Genomic DNA, 14,355 nt, shown 5'->3' on the forward strand with positions numbered 1-14,355 from the left:
AGTCGACAATCGAGTTGTTTCATTCATTTATTTCATCGATTCCACAGTTCTAGATCCTAATGAAACACACAGAGCCCACTCTGTACTACCCTGAAGACCATATTGAAATATACAAGACATAATTTATGTTCGCATCATATCCGTAGTATCATTTTTCATAATATGAGTATTAAGCTAATAATAAAACCAGCCAACATAAAACATCTCCTCATTACTCCGAACAACATATACCGGAGCGGGGTACCATCCATCCATTGCAATACGAAAAAAAAAAAAATAAATAAATAAACCATGAAGAAAACACACCCGACACAAACATGCTATTCGAGCAAGGACACCGTAATATGCACGGAGAATATCAATGTCACAAATCATGCAAGGTATTGACGATATACAGATGAATAGTTAGAAGGCGGTCTTCATGCTATGCTGTTGCGACCTGAGAGAGGAGAAAGAAGAAGAAGAAGAAGAAGAAGAAGGATAGTTGCTAGCTAGCAGTCAACTAACCGCTCACCCAGGCCCAGAACTTCCCCCAGCGCGTCGTCGGCGCCTGTGTCTCCCACACGACGTCGAACTCGGTACGGCCCGTGTCGATATCTGCTTCTTCCGGCTTGACAAAGGCCGGGCGGTAGATGATCTTGTGTCCGAGGTACAGCACCACGAACAGGATCAGACTGATGTACGCGACGAAAAAATCGGACACGCTGAAGGTGGGAATCCACGCGGTGAAACCCTGAGTGAGGATAATGAGGATGTTGAAAAACAGGCCGTACCAGGCGAAGAACGGCTGCCACATCGCCTTGTACGGGAGCAGGTCGCGGGAGATATTCCGCGCCTTCAGAGCACGCATAAAGGCTAGATGGCAGGCGTTCAGCGATGCCCAGGTGATGAAACCGGCCACACCGGAGATGTTCAGGAGCCAGTTGAAGACGGTACCACCGCCGTTCGACAGGTTCAGGAAACCCAGCAGACCGAATGCGGCGGTGACGCCGACTCCGTAGTAAGGCACACCGCCCTTGGACGTCCATTTGAGGATGCGCGGCGCAAATCCTTCCTGTGCGAGACCGATGAGGATACGGCTGCCACTGTAGACGTTCGAGTTGGCCGCAGACAGCACGACCGTCAGCAAGACGGCGTTGATCAGACCAGGCAGCACCTTGACACCGGCGAGTTTGGCGGCAATGACAAACGGAGACGCAGACGCATCCGACGCATCGGAGAGCAGGTTAGGGTCGGTGTACGGCACCAGCAGACCGATGAAGAAGATGGTCAACACGAAGAAGAACAGGATACGGTAGAAAGTCTTGCGGATGGCTGAGGGCACTGTCTTGCGAGGGTTCTCCGTCTCTCCTGCTGCGATACCGACCAGCTCGGTACCCTGATACGAGAATCCTGCCTGGATAAGCACGGCCCAGAATCCAACAAACTTGGCCTTGGACTCGCTCGACGTGATCAGATGCGGGGCGAACGCGCCGGGGTTTCCCCAGGTGTGGAATCCAAGATATCCATGCTGACCAGCGCCAGCATCAATACAAATGGCGAAGATCATGAATCCAATGACCGTCAGCACCTTGATACTGGAGAACCAGAACTCCAGCTCTCCGTAGAAGTTCACCGGCAGGAAGTTGAGCACGGTGATGAAGACCCAGAAGATGGCGATGAAGATACCGATGGAGAGCTCCCGGTCCCAATACTGGATGATCAGACCCGTCGCCGTCAACTCGAGCGCAAAGGTAATAGCCCATGAAAACCAGTAGATCCAGCCCATGGCGAAACCCAGACTGGGATCGATCAGACGAGTGGCATAGGACGTGAACGCTCCGGGAATGGGGATATAAGTCGCCATCTCTCCCAGAGACGTCATGACGGAATAGACAATACTACCGACGAAGATGTATGCGATGAGCGCTCCGGCCGGCCCTGAATTGGCGATGGCAGTACCGCTACCGATGAAGAGACCCGTTCCAATCGTTCCACCTGAGCATCATCAGAGTAAGCGCGCGACCTCTTCAGTCAATATAACACTGCCAATAATGACAAGCTTGGACCAACCTATCGCGATCATCTGCAGATGTCTGCTCTTGAGCTTGCGCTTGAGATCGGGCAAGGGATTCGACTCGCGGCCAGCGCCATGCTTCTCGATATCTGCGTCATCGTTGGATCGCTGTCCTGAATGCACCGAATACTCCTTGACTGGGAACTCCAGGCTCTTCTCCTCATCCGCCTTGCTGCCCTCCGCCGTCTTAGGCACACGAGTCACCTCATCCTCCGAAGCCATGCCTGCCTACCTGCCTAGTCGATGCAGGGTACTAGTATAAGTGGTATTGCACTCGCGAAAAATCGTGGCTCTATCCCAGACGAGACAGAAGACAAGACAAGACAAGACAGAACAGACCACGCGCCAAGCAGAGACTCCCTCTCCCCTCTCGTCTCGTCACGTCTCTACTTTTCTCTGGTATCTAGGTAGTGTGTGGGGAGCCAACCACGGGTCTGATCGAGCCAAGTCGTTCGTTACCGAATGTGCTCAAACCCCCATACCGGCGCCAGTCTAGTCAGGACTCTGTTATGTAAAAGAAAGTCGAGAGGGAAGAAAGACGAAGACGAAAACGAAAGAAAAAAACGAACACTCTCCCTGTGCACCTGGGGAATTGGCCGACATATAACTAATTCACTGCACCCAGTCGGCCAGGGATCCAAGTCCAAGTCTGTCATCCATGGATAAACGCGGCAAGACGCGGTGCGAGCGGGAATTTTCTTCTCATTATTATTCTCTCGACAATTAGCAGAGAGGCAAACGGGGAAGGTAAAGACGATTATGTGGGTCGTGGAACAGAAAAAAAAGTGATGATCTCGGCAGGCCGAGAAGGCTGTTTCTGTGCAGTATTTCGGAGCGGTGGCGAATCCTTTTTCTCTGTTTTTTTCCCTTGTTGTTCGGGTGAAGCCGACTAACGTACTTAGCTAGTTCACTCACTCACTAGTTATTATTATTAACTAATTAATTACTTAAATGTCTGGTCTGTGTCACTGGGGCTGATTGATAATGACACATTCATGTCTGTCAGGATTTCCACAGAAAACGTGGTGGCTATTATTATTATTTGCTTCCCCCGCGTAGCACAGCCAGATAGATGAGTTCAAAGTACGTAGTTACTGTAACGTTGCAATAATGAAAATCTCATATGTACTACGTAGTCAATTCTAATCCCCTAGGACCAGAACTGCCTAGTTGAAATATCATTAATGCAACGGCACCAGCCGAATGTTCCGAGTAAGTATAGAACCACAGGAAAAAAAAGCTCATCGAATCAGCGTGGGTTGTCATAACTCTACTTTACTACTGTATTTATATCCAGGAACATGATGATCATTGTCTACGCGAATATACACCAACGTCACTAGACAAGGATAAACTCTCTTGATGAAGGACAATTGGATATTTTCGATGCGAAGTTTGTGTGGAATTGAATCGGTACCGGTAATTAAGCTGACGGACGACTTTGAGAGAGCCATGGGACGAAGGTCCAAGCGCCAGGGCATATTCCAGAAGACAGTAAGTAACTACTTAACAGTAATGCAAAATAACTATCAAGCTTAGCTGACAAATCCGATGAGCTGGAGATTCAAACAGACATGATGAAAAAAGGAAAATAAAAATAAAAGGAAAAGAAAAAAAAATCAATTGCATCATCAGGGGTAGTTACATATCTGCATGACCGAAAAGAAGCATAACTAACTATGGTATACTCAAAATGAACCTCAAACACCCGCATGAGGCGCCATCTGCACTTCCGGAACAGTTTCCTTATTCTGGCTACTTCGACCACCGATCAGATTGAAGATGGCAAAGCCAGCACTTACGGCAAACAGGACCCTACCACGCATGAGCAATTGCTATCTCGCAGAAGAATGAATCACCACTGATATGGATAGGAGGCACACTCACCACTCAAAGGCCCCAAACACCGTCGCGGCCTGCGAGGATCTACACGGCGAACTGTGACATGCTTCCGGCGGGGGCAGCAGCGCCGCCAGGGCGATAAAGGCTGCAAACCAGAAAATCATCGTGACGGCCTCCATGCCCACGATGGCGAAGCGATGTGCGATCTGCGGTACGTATACCGGCGACAGAGCGAGGTATGGCGTCGCGACCAACAGCGTCCACACGGACGTGAAGAGCATGAAGTTGAGTACGTCGGAGCTGAATCCATAGTCTTCGTCGTCGAAGACACTGATTACTGTTCCATGTTAGCATGCTATTCCCCCAGGGAGAATGGGACCTAGCTATCGATATCGACGTACCATATGCAATCAAGCCTAGGACGATGATAGCAAAGATAGCCTGGACAGCGCGCGCTGGGAGCACCCAGGGGACCTGCCTCCAAGCAATCGCCATGGCTGTCATCAAGTTGCAGGGTCGTCCAGCGATCAAGATCTGAAGTACTCTTCAGAAGAGGGACAACAAATGGAGCTCCAACGCGAATTCGAAGCGAATCGATGCGCAATCCTCTCGATCAGAGAGCTATGTCCGCTGCTGGAATCGAGCAATAGCGCATCGCACTGGTAGGAAATCCGTGACGAAAGACGTAGAAAATGCGAGGGGGTCACTGGAATTAGCGGTCACGTTGGGCTCACAATCCTGTCCGATGGCACACGCTGGTCATGGCGATAATGACGGCCATGGCCTTGGTTGTTGCCTTGGTTCTTGATGCTGATCCCGCCCGATCATCCTGTTATGGCGCTGTGTCAGTGTCGTGTCAAATGAGGGGTCATGGACTTGAGACGCTCTGACGTGGAGGGCGGCTTGGTCACTCTTGCTAGCATTCCTCGCATTCAATCATTCATTCGTTCGTTCGATCGATTGTCGCATGCAGTGGCACAAGCGATAGTCCTTCATTGAGCTTCAGTTCAGAACAGTTGTCTGATGACCGCGAATTATTGTGGCTTGGCTTGGCTTGGCCACTACAGTTAGTTATCAGCGGGGGATCCTCGTGGGATATTCTATTTAGCCCGTAGTTTATTTTGAGGGGTCCGTTCTTTCAGTATACAGAGGTCTTTGCTTTGCTCTATGATGCATAATTTTCGTATTCCAAGTGATGCCACACTCCAAGTTTGAGGTGATTTAAATTAAAACGTCAACGAAGAGAGAGCCTCGTTCATGCGCCGTTGAGTGTTTTAGGTCGACATATCTACAATACCGATCAATGCGCGTATGGACGGGACCATTGCTGTAATTAACTAGAGGATAGGGCTGAAACAACAGACATCGATCATGCTGGGCGCTACAGTTAAACAAATGCTGTGAAATTCCCTCTGGACTATTTTGAGAAATTAGGCAGGTCTTCGCTCTCGATAATAGTCGTATCTGAATCATGTCATGTCATTGAAATCTCGCTATATAGTGGTAATCTTAAACGCCAGCAAACACAAAAAACAATCAAGTCCGGTTCCAATCTCTCTATCGTATCATATCCGTATCTGTCCCATTCTAGCCACACAGGGCCCATCGTCGATCAATAACCAGCTAATCTGGTATCGCCCGTCGGCATGCTGAGAAACCAGCGCGAAAGCAGCGCCAAGACATCTTCATCTTCCTGTCGAAGATCGTAGAGTGGGCTCTTCTGGATAATCAACTGGAGCCCCGTCCAGTGGGCATGAAGGATTCGGATATGCCGTGGTCCCATCATGGAAAACATGAGGACCTACATGTAGGTTCCGCATCAGCTACACACGAACCCAGCAGGACATTTATGATGACTTGTCGGGGGAGGGGAGAAAGGGTTATATTACCGGCTGAACCTCATGAGTATTAACGTTCCTCCTCCTTATGATCCTCGACAACGCAATAACCTCCGAACGAAGCAGCGTCTCATCATCCCCGTCGAAATCGGAAATCAACGCACATTTCGTCTGCGGCCTGGGAGCACTTTCTGGTCCCGCAAAGACATAAACCGCCTCCACGTACCAGTGAGGTCGAATCACCGTGTCGTATTCCCAGAGATTACGGTACTTCATGTCCGACACCTTGCGCCAGCCCAGGTCGTAGAAGATGTTGAATTTGACATCGGGCCGTCGCGATCCACATTCGGGGAGGTATTTGCGCAGGTAATACCACAGTGAGCGCGCGTGTTCGCCTGGGGTCTCTTTGGGGTCTGGGTAGTATTTAGGGAAGAGGGAATCGAACACCCCTTCTCTAGGTGGAGTTAGGAGTTCGAAGGGATAAGGATAGAAGTAACATGGCTCCCACTCTGGTTTCGCGTTCTTGCCGATGTTGGCAAAGGAGACGGACTTCACCCAGACGTTGAGGTTGCGAAGCTCATCGATCGTGAACCTGTCTTGTCCCTTGGGGAGTCCGGCCTCGACTTCGCGGAGGACCGTATTGCGTTGCTCCAGGGGCCCCGTCGAGACGGTGTTCGGGAATTTGGGGGAGAAGAGGTCGAATACTTGTGCCATGGTTGCTCTAGTCCCAGGAGCTGTTGAGGCAGACAGGTCCTTGATATGGGATAGACTGGTGCTGAGGGAGAATACTGTTCTGGTGTCAGGCTGGCCAGAGATGTGTTGTCGCCTGCGTGTTGCAGTAGCTCCTCAGTCGGCGTGCAGGTACTAACTAATAATATCGCGATAGACTTGCAGATGCCCCTCCCGTTCGGTGTTTCTCTACGTCGTGGTCAAATTAAGCCTGGAGAGGTATGAAAACAATAATGTGGGAAGAGATGCATCGTCTATGATATGATCTGTATATATATATATATATATATATATAGATATAGACTCGCACCGGGAAGCAAGGTGAAGCGGTTGGGCTGATTCCTGTTGTTGTTCGCACTATTTGTGCCCAATGCAGACCAACTCGACATGCATGATAAGAGTCGGGGTAGACAGGGGGTTCTTTTTCTAGACTGGTCTGGAGCGTGTACGTGTTGCGATTCGGATGTATGAGATGTATTCCTGTAGTTCCTTTATCTAGATCGACTCAATATATCGAAAGCGGGAAGGGAACAGTGAAAAGTAGCGTACTTATCTAACTAGTGTATTATTATTATTATTATCAAGTACTGCACCAGATCGTCTAGTTAGTGACTTAAGCTAATTTCTTCTTCTCTCTCCCAACATCGTCAACTCAGCTCCCCCAAGTAACCGGCGACGCATTGGCCCTTCAACGGTGATGGTGTCAGTTCGATCAGCGAGTTGTCGATGGGAAGTCCGTCTTCGGGCCTGCAATGATTGGAGAAAGCAAAAGAAAATGTATTATTACTTATTCAACAAACTCAATCACGCCATCGAGCCCGACTTTGGTGACCCCCGCACTCCGGAACGGTGAGGGAAAAAATGCCCCTCATATATAATAATAATCACGTACGACCGCAATTCTCTGAGATTTTCCTGTTTGTTGTCTGACGGTTTCTGCAGTATTATTACTCGGTTTGAACGTTGGACGGAAATAATATCCATCACGGAAGTAGACGGAAACATCAACAGACTCTAACTACTTCAACGAGTGATTTGTGCGGGGATTCCCTATTGAATCGATCGTCGCATCGCATCGCATCGAATCATGTCTGCCAACGAGACTCCTCGCTTTGAGACCCTGCAGCTGCATGCTGGGTATGTGAAGAACACCAACTACTACTATAACAACAACAACTACTGGATGTCTGGACCCTGACTTTCTCTCCAGCCAGGAACCTGACCCGACCACAAGAGCCCGCGCTGTTCCCATCTATGCCACCACGGTTCGTCAATCCTATCCTGCCATTGAGTCGTATCGCCTGCTCAGAGCCATGCTGACGAGATTGGATTTCTTCCCAGTCCTACGTTTTCAATGACTCCGCCCAGGGCGCGAGGCTCTTTGGCCTCAAGGAATTCGGCAACATCTACAGCCGTATCATGAACGTGAGTGGTCCGACATCTGGACAAAGGGACCTGCCTGACCGATCGTGAAACTCCAGCCCACCGTCGATGTCTTCGAGAAGCGAATTGCTGCTCTCGAGGGCGGTGTTGCCGCTGTGGCCGCCTCCTCCGGCCAGTCCGCGCAGTTCATGGCCTTTGCTGCCCTGGCTCACGCTGGCGACAACATCGTCGCGACCAGCAACCTGTACGGTGGCACTTACAACCAGCTCAAGGTTCTCTTGCCTCGTCTGGGAATCACGACCAAGTTCGTCCAGGGAGACAAGGCAGAGGATATCGCGGCCGCCATCGATGACCGCACCAAGGCCGTTTACCTCGAGACCATTGGAAACCCGCGTTACAACGTTCCTGATTTCGAGGCGATCGCCAAGGTTGCCCACGAGAAGGGGGTTCCACTTGTGGTACGTACATTCAATTCATTCATTCATTTCTAGCACTAACTAAAGAGACATCCTAATAACTAACACAAAACAGGTCGACAACACCTTCGGAGCAGGCGGCTACTTCGCCCGTCCCATCGACCACGGCGCCGATATCGTCGTCCACAGCGCAACCAAATGGATCGGCGGCCACGGCACCACCATCGCCGGCGTCGTCATCGACAGCGGTAAATTCGACTGGGGCAAGCACGCCGCTCGATTCCCCCAGTTCGTCGAACCGGCCGAGGGCTACCACGGCCTCAAATTCTGGGAGACCTTCGGACCCATCACCTTCGCGATCCGCGTGCGCGTCGAAATCCTGCGCGATCTGGGAACGGCCCTGAACCCCTTCGCTGCGCAGCAGCTCCTGCTGGGTATCGAGACGCTGAGTCTGCGCGCTGAGCGCCATGCCTCCAACGCTCTGGCTCTTGCACGCTGGCTCCAGAAGAACGAGAACGTCACTTGGGTCTCGTACCCGGGTCTCGAGAACCACCCGAGCCACGAAACCGCAAAGAAGTACCTGAAGCGCGGCTTTGGTGGTGTGCTATCTTTTGGCGTCAAGGGCGGTGCTGCTGCTGGTAGTCAGGTCGTTGATGGCTTTAAGCTTATTTCCAACCTGGCAAAGTAAGACCCTCCCCAACCCCTTAAGAACAAAGTGAAAGAGAGAAAACGCACAATCTAACACATTCCACAAACAGCGTCGGCGACTCCAAAACCCTCGCCATCCACCCGTGGTCCACCACGCACGAACAGCTCTCCGACCAAGAAAAGCTCGATTCGGGCGTCACCGAAGACGCGATCCGCATCTCCGTCGGCACCGAACACATCGACGACATCATCGCTGATTTCGAACAGTCCTTCAAGGCCGCTAGTGCTGCCGGACCGGATAAGGCTGCTCTTCCGGATAGGTCTGATGCGTCTGCGCAGAGGGAGGTTGGGCTGCAGGGTTCTGTCTAAGTTAGAGTAGTTTTCGGAACTCAGATGGTGGTATTTTTTTTTTTTTTTTTGCTCAATTTCAATTGAAAGGAAGCATCTCGGGCTTAGGAGATGGTGGTGGTGATTCTGTTCTTGTTTATGCTTAATTGTTGAGTGATGATTGTCGTATAGAGATGTCTGAGCTCTCCATTCATGATACCATATTATATGAGATCTCTTTTTATCCATTTTATTATATCGATGTCTTCTTCTGTGCCAAAATGGAAACGAAAATTATGCACATATCTGCCCCATTTATTTACTGATATCAGTGCTATCTTTACTACGTGGAATCTACAATAGAGAAGAAGATCATATCGGACTCCGAATGTGATAATCATTGACGTTAACTTATGACTGATACTAAAGGTCCTCCCCCCGTTCACACAAAAAAGCCTTTTTTTTTGTCCCACTAAGAGAAGTAGACCGCCCGGAACCCATGAAAAATAAAAGAAACTGACTCCAACGTGTCAATGTGAAAACTGAAAAGAAGATAGCCGCATGAAAACACCCGACCGAGACAGGCTGATGAGAACTAGCTTGTCGGGTCCAATCGTAACAGAAAACGGAAAACCTCGATTAATAACCTCGCCCAAAACATGGAAGCGTCATGCATGCGACAGCCCATCGACTAATAAGAGATTCAGCGCCATGTGTCCCGATAGACGATAAGACCATTAAGGCAGCTGAAAGAGCTCAACGGGAGGATATCGAATCGACAATTATGGTGAATTTTGTACATTGGAATCGGGAAAAAAAAGCAGTCCGTAGGAAAACAAGATCGGAAGGGGAATAACAAGAAGAAACAACGCTTTTCATTGAGACAGAGCTTTCAAGTCCCTTGAGAGATGAGGTATGGATGAGGATGAGAAACGACCAGTATCGGTTCCAGCCCGATCCCTGCTTAGCTCTGGCCGGGGGGCGGCGGCTGGGCAGGGGAAGAACTGCCTTGAGCACCGCCCATCATGAAGCCGGGAGGAAACATGGGAACACCGGGGAACGAGAAACCGAAACCAGGAACTGCCGGCGGCACTCCGACATTGGCGTTGGACACGTCTCGATCAGGATGGCCGCCCGGACCACCCGGACCGCCGTGGCCATGGCTATCCATACCACGCTCCGGACGACGACCTCCGAAGCGGTCGTGCTGAGAGCGAGAAGATTGGGGACCACGCTGACCTCCCTTGTCAGTAGCCATACGTCGACTGATAGCTTTCGACGACACCCCGGCACCGATCTCGATATCGGGTTCCTCGACGACCATTCCGGACTCGATCTGTCTACCGCCCGTTCCACCGTATTCAGCGGTAAGCATCCACTTGCGATCGGCCTCCGTTAGTCTCTCGATCGGGATAACACTGACACCCGTCTGGTAGTCGCTGCAGTCACGTGGGCCGAACCCAACACCCCATCGTGTCTATTACCTCGTCAGTACATTTCTTCAATAAAAAATATTGTTAAATCACGTACCCTGAGCTGCATGTCGCCGGACTTGTACTGCTCCATACCCTCGCGGGCATTCACAGCATCCTGACGGTTGATCATCTTGACGAAGGCATGGCGCTTGTCGACGTTGACAATGCAAGTCTGGACAACACCAAACTTGTTGAAAAGAGAGCGCAGGTGGGCCTCAGAAGAACTATGAAGATGTTAACAAAAGAGCAGGGTTGAGAGAAGTTTTGGGGGAAGAGCAACTTACGTGACACCACCAACGAAAAGGGTACGGCTGAGCACTGTTACAGAAAGTGTAAGTAACCGGATGTATATCTGAGCATCGGCGAGAACGAACCTTTGATGTTACCCTGGCCTATCGAGTAATCCCACTCGACAAACTTGGGTCCAGGAGGGGGCAAAGTCGGGTCCTTACGGGGAGGCGTGGGCGTACGGCGTCTTCGACCGGCAGGGCTGCGCTGGCGATAGTCATTGGGCCGACGGCGAGCGTCGCGGGGATCCCCGCCTCTACGACCAGGGGAGTCTCCGTTGTACTCGCCATATACGGGGCTGTCGCGACGGCGCGGAGGAGAGACATCGCGGCGTCGATCCCAGCCGGGAGAGCGGGAGCGACGACGATATCCGCCGGGCGGAGAGCGCATGTAGTCACGTTCCCTCTCGCGGTCCCGGTCCATGTCACGTGATGGCACGTCGGTGCGGGCGCCCCAGGCATTCACGTTTTGGCCTGGCGGCTGCATATAACCCGGCATCTGGCCGGCGGCCATGTTGGCCATACCGGTGTTGGCGCTGTTGGACAGACTAAGGATTTGCAGTGCGGTCGCCCACTGCTCCTGCGGGATTCCCTGGGCCGCCAGGAGCTGGAGCAGCTGCACCTGCTGGAGCGCCTCTGGCGCGATGGCCGGTGCCGCGGGGGCCGCTGTGGCCTGGGGGAGCAGCGCTGCCAGCGGGTTCTGAGGAGCAGCTAACGGGTTGGGAGTCTGACTCTGAGAGACCAGGCCTTGGTTCTGAGCGACATTACCCAGGGCCGCAAACGGCGTCGCTAGATTTCCTGCATAAGGGTTTACGGCAGCCTGCCCGTTCGGTGGTTGCGAAGCCTGGTCTACGGACGAGGTCACCGGCGGCGCAGCTGCAGTCTGTGTACTTAATAGAGAATTACTCTGTGCCGGCACGCTCGGGGCGGTCGGGGCGGGGGTGCTCTGTTTCGCCATGTCTGCAAGAGCCTTCAGTATGCTCGAGGTATCCGGGGCAGGAGTCGAAGTAGCAACGCCGTTCTGCTGCTGCTGCTGCTGCTGGGGGGCGCCAAAGGGGATATGGCCTGGTGCGGGGGAGCCATCGGGGGTGGTAGATTCAACGTCTAGAACAGAAGCAGAAATAGTATTAGAATCACGTTGTCCAACACAAGCTTGACCGCCGACGGTATTTAATACTGGTCGGACAGAGATACAGATCAGTAAGTTTGAGGGGAGCTTACTGTGAGACGGGGGAGCGTTTAATTTCTCTTTGAACGAAGCAAGCATCGGTGCAGGGAAGGTGTAGCCACGCTCCCAGATATCCACCAGCTTCTTGATTTTTTCCTAAACACGACAGCACATGATACGTAAGTTGGACTATTCGGTCACAGATAGCGGAAGAAGCGCCTGGACGGCAACAAGACACGTCTAAGTGGGAAGTATAAGGGACCAGCAGCGGGAAATACGGAGATCCGATCTTATAGGTGATTAACGGGGCTCTACGAGCCAACCGCATCTCATCGGCCGCTATTGCCCGCAACGGTCTCTGGTATTCTTGATGATTATCTTTGTGGTCTTTTCTAGAGCGTACCTTTTGATCTTCAGGAGCATTGTTTATGATATCTGTCATCAGAACGGGTAACAGTTCGGTCACTCTGTTAACGCCAGCGGCGAAGGTTCCATCGGGAGCTGCACTACCGGAGGGCTGGCCCGCCTTGCGCGCTGCTTCTACCCACTGTCGAGTTACGGAGTCTACGACATAGAGTACGCCCAACTTGTGTGTTCCCGGTGCCCTCTTGAAGTGCGTGTAGATCTTCTGGATGAGAACAGACTCGGACTGCGAACAAGGATGAAGTTAGCATGGGTGTCCCGTCAACACATCATAAGACGGCAGAGATAAAATTGATAGGCACATACCTGAACGTTGGCTGTACAGAGCGAAGTGATGCTGTTGATCTTGGATCCTGATACACCTGGGGGTTTAAGAGCAAGCATGGACTGGAGATAGCCATCCAGCTCTGCTACGGCAGAAGACATGGCGGGTCGGTGTGGATAGAAGTCGACACCAGTCCGTATAATAAGATCTTGTTTCTCGGTTGTGTACCTTCCGTCCCAGCGATGAATTTGCACAGGTCCACAGTTCGGGTCTACTGGAAGCGATAGCCAGCAAAAGGCGAATTGAACAGTAGTAATCTGGCGTCTAGATGAGGAAAACTGATAAAATTTCCGATTCTTTGTGTAGGAGAATCTCCTTGTGTTTCCTTTTTGAGTGCGACAGTCGCGTCACTACGGACTCTAACCAGCGCACACTCTGCGATCGCGGTTCGCGCACCTACAGCCGGGAAAAAAACAAGCCAAGCGACGATTCAGGCAGTCGCGTGGCGATCGAGTACGAGTACAGTTCAAAACAGCTGCGAAGATGAAGAAAGGGAAAAGAGAGAATATCGTTATAACGTACGACTCGTCCTGGCGATGAGCAAGTCGATGGACGATGGACGATGGACGGGAGGTGATGTTGATGGAAGAAGGAAGAAAGGGAGAGTGAGCCAGGAGGTTGGCAGGAGTTTTGGGCGAGCAGAAACTGCCGTGCCCAGGGCTAACCGCATGCGGTAGCTATTCATCAGGTGATCAAACGTGACCTGAGGTATGGGTGCCTGTATGCCTCAGGCCATATATGGATGGCTGATGCATACTCTCGTTCATTATTGTTAACTAGTTGAGCGCTATCTAGATATACAGGCACTGAGTTACTGCTTTATTTCATCAGTAGATATGTCGCATTTGTACGGAAATAATTCCCCGACCAAGATGATATCCACATTTACTCCTGAAACTACTCTATCTACGGGAAACACGGAGAAGACTACGGAGTATGGGGAGCTACCACCTCGTGGGGGAGGGTTCGGGGACATGGCCTTAACCTTGTGGTCGGTCCATAGGGCAGATTGGAGGGCATAATTGGCTGTCTGGTGCCAGATGAGATGCATCTGAGGCTGTATAGAGGCATTAGAGCACAACCAGGTGGATAGACGAGGTTCTCGGTAAAGCGATCTCGGCAGAAAGGAAGCATTCGTCGACTCTCAAGGGTCGCAACGGCCACGAGACCAGCGACGGAACACGGAGACGGCTAACGCTCCGGACGGCCAGCCTTCGCGGCTTTCGGCACGTCCCAGTATGTCCCTGTACTGGCAGTACGGCCTCCGTATTACGCTGCGGTGCATCGCCAGGCGACGTCACTGTTGCAACTTGCGGCTGTCCAGAATAATAATGCATAATACCTAATGGTATTTTTAATGGTATGTGACCGGTACGGCCAGTACATATAATACAGAAGAATACCGCTAGCCTGTTATGGGAGCTCCAGCTGTCCTGAT

At 51.4% G+C, this 14,355-nt stretch overlaps 5 protein-coding genes across 5 annotated transcripts; 1 reads left to right on the plus strand and 4 right to left on the minus strand.

The window, feature by feature from the left end:
* Positions 1 to 502: 502 nt before the first annotated feature.
* Positions 503 to 2,278, minus strand: C8Q69DRAFT_408769 (putative arginine transporter; the record flags this gene model as incomplete). Its single annotated transcript, XM_028628217.1, has 2 exons — positions 503 to 1,977; positions 2,053 to 2,278. 2 exons carry the CDS (start codon positions 2,276 to 2,278, stop codon positions 503 to 505), a joined length of 1,701 nt encoding a protein of 566 aa, XP_028481441.1.
* A 1,478-nt stretch (positions 2,279 to 3,756) lies between these two features.
* C8Q69DRAFT_510569 (membrane-associating domain-containing protein) lies at positions 3,757 to 4,393 on the minus strand (the record flags this gene model as incomplete). Its single annotated transcript, XM_028633199.1, has 3 exons — positions 3,757 to 3,871; positions 3,944 to 4,235; positions 4,300 to 4,393. The coding sequence occupies 3 exons, from the start codon at positions 4,391 to 4,393 to the stop codon at positions 3,757 to 3,759; spliced, it is 501 nt and encodes a 166-aa protein (XP_028481442.1).
* Positions 4,394 to 5,510: 1,117 nt separating this feature from the next.
* Positions 5,511 to 6,450, minus strand: C8Q69DRAFT_448134 (hypothetical protein; the record flags this gene model as incomplete). Its single annotated transcript, XM_028629272.1, has 2 exons — positions 5,511 to 5,699; positions 5,788 to 6,450. The coding sequence occupies 2 exons, from the start codon at positions 6,448 to 6,450 to the stop codon at positions 5,511 to 5,513; spliced, it is 852 nt and encodes a 283-aa protein (XP_028481443.1).
* A 985-nt stretch (positions 6,451 to 7,435) lies between these two features.
* Positions 7,436 to 9,541, plus strand: C8Q69DRAFT_117022 (O-acetylhomoserine). Its single transcript, XM_028625166.1, has 6 exons — positions 7,436 to 7,602; positions 7,676 to 7,730; positions 7,807 to 7,890; positions 7,947 to 8,306; positions 8,380 to 8,948; positions 9,023 to 9,541. The coding sequence occupies exons 1-6, from the start codon at positions 7,553 to 7,555 to the stop codon at positions 9,279 to 9,281; spliced, it is 1,377 nt and encodes a 458-aa protein (XP_028481444.1). The 5' UTR covers positions 7,436 to 7,552; the 3' UTR covers positions 9,282 to 9,541.
* Positions 9,542 to 10,087: 546 nt separating this feature from the next.
* Positions 10,088 to 13,185, minus strand: C8Q69DRAFT_116894 (hypothetical protein). Its single transcript, XM_028625165.1, has 7 exons — positions 12,899 to 13,185; positions 12,573 to 12,818; positions 12,223 to 12,325; positions 11,089 to 12,105; positions 10,999 to 11,032; positions 10,770 to 10,938; positions 10,088 to 10,716 (listed from the first exon to the last, which is right to left on the minus strand). The coding sequence occupies exons 1-7, from the start codon at positions 13,016 to 13,018 to the stop codon at positions 10,204 to 10,206; spliced, it is 2,202 nt and encodes a 733-aa protein (XP_028481445.1). The 5' UTR covers positions 13,019 to 13,185; the 3' UTR covers positions 10,088 to 10,203.
* Positions 13,186 to 14,355: the final 1,170 nt, after the last annotated feature.

The sequence above is a fragment of the Paecilomyces variotii genome (genome assembly GCF_004022145.1).
Source record: "Paecilomyces variotii strain CBS 101075 chromosome Unknown C8Q69scaffold_16, whole genome shotgun sequence".
In the NCBI taxonomy this organism is placed as follows: domain Eukaryota; kingdom Fungi; phylum Ascomycota; class Eurotiomycetes; order Eurotiales; family Thermoascaceae; genus Paecilomyces; species Paecilomyces variotii.

Coding starts and splice junctions, on each gene's coding strand:
- C8Q69DRAFT_117022 (XM_028625166.1), top strand. CDS start 7,553: ATGTCTGCCAACGAGACTCCTCGCTTTGAGACCCTGCAGCTGCATGCT. Junction 7,603..7,675: donor ACCCTGCAGCTGCATGCTGG/GTATGTGAAGAA, acceptor CTTTCTCTCCAG/CCAGGAACCTGACCCGACCA. Junction 7,891..7,946: donor TCTACAGCCGTATCATGAAC/GTGAGTGGTCCG, acceptor GTGAAACTCCAG/CCCACCGTCGATGTCTTCGA.
- C8Q69DRAFT_116894 (XM_028625165.1), bottom strand. CDS start 13,018: ATGTCTTCTGCCGTAGCAGAGCTGGATGGCTATCTCCAGTCCATGCTT. Junction 12,326..12,572: donor ATGCTCCTGAAGATCAAAAG/GTACGCTCTAGA, acceptor TGTCGTGTTTAG/GAAAAAATCAAGAAGCTGGT. Junction 12,106..12,222: donor AAACGCTCCCCCGTCTCACA/GTAAGCTCCCCT, acceptor CTTCTGTTCTAG/ACGTTGAATCTACCACCCCC.